The following is a 6,822-nucleotide window of genomic DNA, read 5'->3' on the forward strand; positions in this document are numbered from 1 at the left end:
TTGATCAATGATTTGGTTTAACTTTGTGTGGTATTGGAAATTTTTTTTGATGATACTTGGGTTGGTTTGGTTTTAATTAAAACAAATCAACCCAACATCAAATCAACCCGACATTATATAATTTTTTAAATTTATTTTATACATAAAAATATTTATTTTGATGTAATTTCTAAATATTACTTATAGATTTTCATAATTTTTATATTGTAACATATTTTTTCAAGTTCGTTAAGACTTGAAATTTTGAGTGGTCCAATAAAGGCTTATAATCCATAGATATTAGTACTCTAATAAAGCTCAATTCAAAATCAAATCAATACTAATGCTAACAAAATAATTAATTCAATACTAAGAATGACAATAATGTTGAATGTTTGTTCTTTAGTTTTACATTAGTTTAGACATTTAAAATACAAAACTTAAATTTATTTTTTCGTTAATGTTTAAATCATGTCATTAATATTTATTATACTTATTTTAGCATGATTTAGTATTTTTAAATTATAATCACTTTCATTATGTTTTATCAATTTGCAATATTTATTTTATATGATTTCATTATTATTATTATATATTTTCGAGTCATCACTCATCTCACATTTTCTGTTATTTCTTAAGAAACACCGTAGATAGTTGTATTATGATTGGAATAAAGAAATATTTGGAGTACAAGTTGATTATATGTTTTCTTTACGACAAGAGAAACCCGCGCAGCCGCTACCCTTTTGGGTGCGCACAGGGTAAAACCCCACACCTATGCAATAGCTCGCAAAATACTTTACTGGAAAAATTCAAAATTTCGAAAAAATCCAAGGTTTATTAGTTTGATTTTATTTAAAATTTTAAAATTTGATACAAATGATTTGATTTGGTACTTGAAATATCTACACCAACCAGAAAAAAATCTGAGGTCCAAAAACACGAAAATAAATCTGACTTTTACTAATTTGATTTGGTTTATAAATTTAAACAAGACACAAATTATTTGATTGGTATTTAAAAAACTCAAACCAACCAATCTTATACACCCCTACCCACTCTATTTTCTTGATTAATGATGTCCTTGAAATCCATATCAAATGACATGAGATAAATTTCATAATATAAAGTCTTTCTGTAAATCATTTCAAGTCAAGAGTAATGTCAAACATGTGCATAGCTTGAACAACTTAGGTGCTTACATGATTAATGTTTTATAGAAACAAACATTATTCTCATAAATTAGGTGTGCATTATTGGAGGATTTCGTAAACCCTAATGTCTAAAAATCCCCATTTTATTAAGAACGGAATGACATATCAGATGCAGTAATTGTGTATAAAATCGAATCAAATAGTAAATTGATTCAAATTGAAAAAAAAATCGACTAATGATTTAGTTTGGTATTGAAAAAAATCAACTATATTTAGGTTGGTTTGATTTTACCTAAAAAAAATAACTCGAGACTAAACCAACCCGATATTATATATGTAATTTAAAATTTTATTTGATACATAAAAATATTTACTTTGATATCATTTAAAAATATTTCTTATACTTTTTCATAGTTTTTATCTTTTAATATATTATTTCAAGTTTAAGACTTAGAATTTGGAATGGTCCAACATATATTATAGTTCATAGATATTGATAATTATAATAAAACTTAAATCAAAATCAAATTAATACTAATTCAAAAAAAAAATCAATTTAGCACTAAGATAACAATAATATTAAATATTTATTCTTTAGTTTTACATTGGTTTAGCTTAAAATCGATAATCTAATTTTAATTTTCCTTAAATATTTAGTAATGTAACTTAGGGGTGTGCATTCAGTTTTTTTCGGTTCGGTTTTATCTTATTCGGTTTGGGTTTTCAATTTTTGGTTTTGAAAAAGTGTAACTCAATCCAAACCAAAATAAATTTGGTTTGGTTTTTCTCTTTTTCGTTTGAATTTTTTCGGTTTTAATAATCGGTTATGTCAATAATTAGAAACATAAATAATATATATATATATATATATATATATATATATATATATATATATATATATATATATGTATATATGTATATATACATATAAAATTCAGTTTTTTTGATTTTTCGATTTTCATTTTTTAAAATCTGAAATCAAACCGAAAAATCAAATGAATTAAAGTATAAATTCAAAATCAACCCAAGAATCCAAAAAATCAATCCAAATTAGAATTCGGTTTGATATGATTTGGTTTTTCGGTTTAATCCAAATAGTAGACACTCCTAATGTAACTTATACTTATTAAACTTATTTTAGCATGATTTGATTATTTTTTTATGACTTTATAATATTTATTTTATATGATGATTTCATTATTATTTTTTATTGAATATTTCTGTATCGTCAATACTCATCTCATATTTTTGTTATTTTTTTAAGAAACACCTTAGATAATTATGGTTTGGTTGGATTAACGAAATATTTGAAACACAAGTTAATATATGTTTGTATGCAAACTTTACCGAGAAATTCCGAAAATTTGGAAAAATCCGAAGTTTATTAGTGTTGTTTGATTTATAAATTTAAAAGTTCGACACAATGATTTAGTTTGGTATTTGAAAATCCCGAACCAACACGAGGTTGAAAAATTCGAAAAAATCTAAAATTTTATTAGTTTGGTTTGGTTTATAAATTTAAAATTTTTAAATAGTTTGATTTGATAGTTGAAAAACCCGATCCATCTGGGTCATGTACACCCATACTTTTAGGGCTGATAAACAAACTATGACTTTCATATTATTTGGATATATTGATATCTATTTTACTCATGTAGGTCTCAATAAGAAGATTAAAGGTAATCCAATATGTTTTATCCTTTTTGAAATTAGGGTCAGATACAAAATTAATGCAGTTGAATTCTGCAAATTAGTGTTGATTTATGATGTATGTATTCTAAATCGATTTTGTGTGGCCAATGTAGTAGATTCTGTAAGAGATTATGTTGTGATCGTATAAATTTGTTGGCTGTTATGGGAATGCTATAAATTATCATAATAATTGTAGGATGGTAGTTGTGGACATGATGATATTATACTAGTTATATTTGTTTGTTAGGTTATCTTAATATTTCTATTTTATTGAAAATATACTTGATGGGTTAATGCTTAGTTGATGTGGATAGATTAAAGTTTTTTCCTTACATTGGAGTATTGAAGACAAATAAGGGTGTTAGTAATGGTATCAAATTATTCATGTTGTTCTTGTAATTTCTATTTTATGTTGCATGATCTAACCCTAGTCGACCGATGATGAATACTAGTAACTGTGGCATATTTTTACTACTACTATTGCTATACTAGATGTGTTATAGGTTGATTTGAGGTCTTATATGTGGAACACGCGTACACATTAAGATGTATTTTGTCACATTAATTTGGGGTGTGAAATTAAATGTATCTGCTTAATATTTTAAAAGATTTTTAGTCAAAATTTTCATATACTTGGTTAGATGGTAAGGATAATTTTCCTATCTAGATAAGAATATAGTAATAAGTTCCAACATGATATGTAATTTAGATCGTGACACAATTTTATTGATAACTCTTTTTTTTTTTTTCAAACTTATTGTTCTAATCAACTTGCATAACTATGGACTCGTATTGATTTATTCAATCTTGAACATGATTTAGGAAAAGTAGCAGTTTACATTCTTAGCGATAAAGTTAAACACACATAAAAAAGAAAATAAAATGTTTATATTTTAGTTTATAATCAATAGTTCAGAGCAGCCATTTGTTGAACATTCATGGGATAGCAATCAGAAGGAGGTCCATAGTATGCCCTTTGTGCCAAGATTGCATCTACGGCTTGCGTCGGATGAAATGCATCCCAGAATATATACTTGCTCCTGTCTAGACATGGAAATTGATAAGGTAGACACGTTATTTGTCCCTGGTTTCTCCCCACTCCACAACATGCTCTGTCCCATACGTTAAATCCTGTATATATATAGTATAAATGTTAAATTATAATGATACTTTGCTTTTTGATCATGTAAAATGAATGTTTATATTATACCATATCTAGCAGGGTTGTTTAAGATATCACCAATAGCAGCATATGTATTGCCATAAACAAAAACTGCTCCAGGATGACTACCGTTGTTCAATCTGGTGACGAGTGATCTGAGACCTTCGTTGAAACTACCAAGTATCTGATTTACATAATCAACACATCTTCCTGGAGGTGCTTGTCCTGTTGCTAACTGATTTGGAATACATCCAAGTGGTCCTACGCCAGCTATCAAGAACTTCCTCAATCCTACACTATATAATGCCTGCACACACAAGTCATTTCAGTTTGACTTTTTATTTTTTGACTACAGGTATAATAATCACGGCTTACCACAAGTTGTCTAGCATAATGATTGAGAAGGAGGTTTGAGAACTGTTGCGGATTGTAGTTGATGCTGGTAGAATAAAGGGAAGGCAAGAGGTAGTTGTTTATGTAGTCATTGCTTCCAAACACCATCACTGCTATTGATCTTGAAAGATATGTGTTTAAATCACCAGGACTCATCATTGTCCTTAATTGACTTAATGTGCTCTCAAAATTTATCACTTGTTGGCTCAAGGTGTACCTATCCATCTGCATATATAAATATATGAATATGTTTATTATTTGAAACTAATGTTTCATTAAGTGAAGACGAACTATAGAAGCGCATCTATAATATTACATAGTGTTTGCCTGTTTCATCTAGGATGCCACCAGCAGCAGATGCATAGTTTACTCCTCCTAGGATTCTTTCCCCTCTTGTGCTTGGATTCGCAAATGGTGGAGGAGAAGGCACTCCTAATAATTCTCCTGCAATTTTACCATAATATTACATAGATAACCATATTGATTTTTTAAGCATGTATAGCCGTCAATATGGGTTGGCCTCGCCTAACCAATGATTTGATAGGGCTAGCCTTAAATTTTTGGAGCCTATTTAAGAAAAAAGTTTTTTAGCCCGTCCTGAATAAGTCTGTCGATTTGTGGGATTTGAGAAATATGGATAGAGCCGACCTGTGGGGCAAATAAAAATAAAATAGAGTATAAAAAATAACAAGAGTCTAAACTCAAAATATGTTTAAACTTTATAATATTACAATTTAAATTTTAAAAAAATATGTTTATAAAATATGTACTCTACCTAAAATAAAAATTCATTAAAATTTGTAGGGAATCACTACAAAGGTGGTAGCATAGATTATGTGTTTTAGTATGATCATTGGAAAACAATTAGTTTAATATTTCTATTAGTTATTTATGTTTTTTACTTGAAATTAAACTCAAAAAATATTATAAAGATGATTTTTTTTGTAAATTTAATCAATAAGTAGTAATGTTAACGCAATGTAATATTGTATCATGAGATAATATTTTTAAATTATAATTTCATTTTATAAATTATAAAAAACATACTTTTAAGAAAAAAGATTGGCCCGACAAAGACAGTAGCCCACATACTTATGGGCTGGGCTGATCATTTTCTAACCCACACCAAAAGTAAGTTAGTCCGTCCTGCCCCGTTAAATTTCAAAACATATATAAATTAATCTCTATGAGGAATGAGTCAACCCATATTGACAACTTTAAGCATAAGTGCAAAATATTTGAAAGAAAAATTACCAAGAATATCGACAAAAGTTTTGCCATTGGAAAATCTGCCAGTTGGGCCTCTACTGAAATCAATCCCATAAGGAAAGTAGTTTGCTTTAGCAATAGTATTAAGGAAATTGTTATTTCCATTATCAACCAGTGAATCACCAAATATCCATAGAGCTGTAGGTGCACCGTTTATTGATGAAAAGAACGCAAGAGAAAGAAGAAGAAGAAACAAAGATATATTCATCTTTTCACTTTGATGTTAATTTCATGATGGGATTAATATTTCCATATCAGTATCATAATATAATATAAGATGAAAGAGGTATGAACTTGTCATGTTACAACACAACATTTTTATGAAACCGTTTAGCAGAAAATCTTACTTTAGTTATCAAACTTTTCCTATTTTTAATATCTTCTTTTTGATTTTATCACGTCTACTTCATTTAGACTTTGTTTGCTAGTTCAAGTCATTAAATTATGGTATATATCTGCAAGCTACATGTGATTATGTTTTTTTTGTTAAACGTTGGAATGACTTTTGCATATCCTTTAATTAATTCAACATTTAATATACAAAAATTACTAAAATACACGTCTTATATTTTCTTATTTTTAAATATTTCCTTCTATTTCCAAAAACATTTAAAATTTCTTATTTCTTTAATGTATTCAAGTTAAATATTAATATATCCGAGTCAATATTTAATGTATTCAATTTATTTTATAATGTATTTGAGCTACATTTTAATGTATCCGAACTACATATTATGTATATGATCTAATTTTTAATATATCCGAGCTAAATAGTATGTATCCGATTTATGTTATAATGTATCCGAGATACTCTTTCATGTATCCACTTTATGTTACTTTTTAAGGAATTAATTTGATTACAATCGAAAAAGAGATAAATTATAATTTTATATTAAAACTATGTGATTTCTAAATTTATTCCTTTTTTTTACTTGTACTTTCGGTCCGTAGGAAAATTTGAGCCCACCCATTATGGATTTTTTAAATTTAGGAGTCAATTCCCTAAATGGTCAATCAAGTTAAGGGAATTGCCTTAAAATATCATTTATGTTTCATTTATGACCAAAATATCACCCAACTATCATTGTTTCCTCCAAATATACTTTACAATTTAAAAATCATCACACTTCTTAGTTGGCATGACATGTGATTAAAGTCTTTTTTTATTAATAG

At 27.4% G+C, this 6,822-nt stretch overlaps 1 protein-coding gene across 1 annotated transcript; it reads right to left on the reverse strand.

The window, feature by feature from the left end:
* Positions 1-3,526: 3,526 nt before the first annotated feature.
* On the reverse strand, positions 3,527-5,926 carry LOC101264395 (GDSL esterase/lipase At1g71250). Its single transcript, XM_004250771.5, has 5 exons — positions 5,635-5,926; positions 4,697-4,824; positions 4,363-4,605; positions 4,036-4,294; positions 3,527-3,956 (listed from the first exon to the last, which is right to left on the reverse strand). The coding sequence occupies exons 1-5, from the start codon at positions 5,855-5,857 to the stop codon at positions 3,730-3,732; spliced, it is 1,080 nt and encodes a 359-aa protein (XP_004250819.2). The 5' UTR covers positions 5,858-5,926; the 3' UTR covers positions 3,527-3,729.
* Positions 5,927-6,822: the final 896 nt, after the last annotated feature.

The sequence above is a fragment of the Solanum lycopersicum genome, chromosome 11, assembly GCF_036512215.1.
Source record: "Solanum lycopersicum chromosome 11, SLM_r2.1".
NCBI lineage: Eukaryota > Viridiplantae > Streptophyta > Magnoliopsida > Solanales > Solanaceae > Solanum > Solanum lycopersicum.

Excerpts from the sequence above, each read along its gene's own strand:
- LOC101264395 (XM_004250771.5), bottom strand. The coding sequence starts at position 5,857 with ATGAATATATCTTTGTTTCTTCTTCTTCTTTCTCTTGCGTTCTTTTCA. Across the intron at positions 4,606-4,696 it reads ATGAAACAGGCAAACACTAT|ATGGATAGGTACACCTTGAG; the intron begins GTAATATTATAG and ends TTATATATGCAG. Across the intron at positions 3,957-4,035 it reads AAACAACCCTGCTAGATATG|GATTTAACGTATGGGACAGA; the intron begins GTATAATATAAA and ends ATATATATACAG.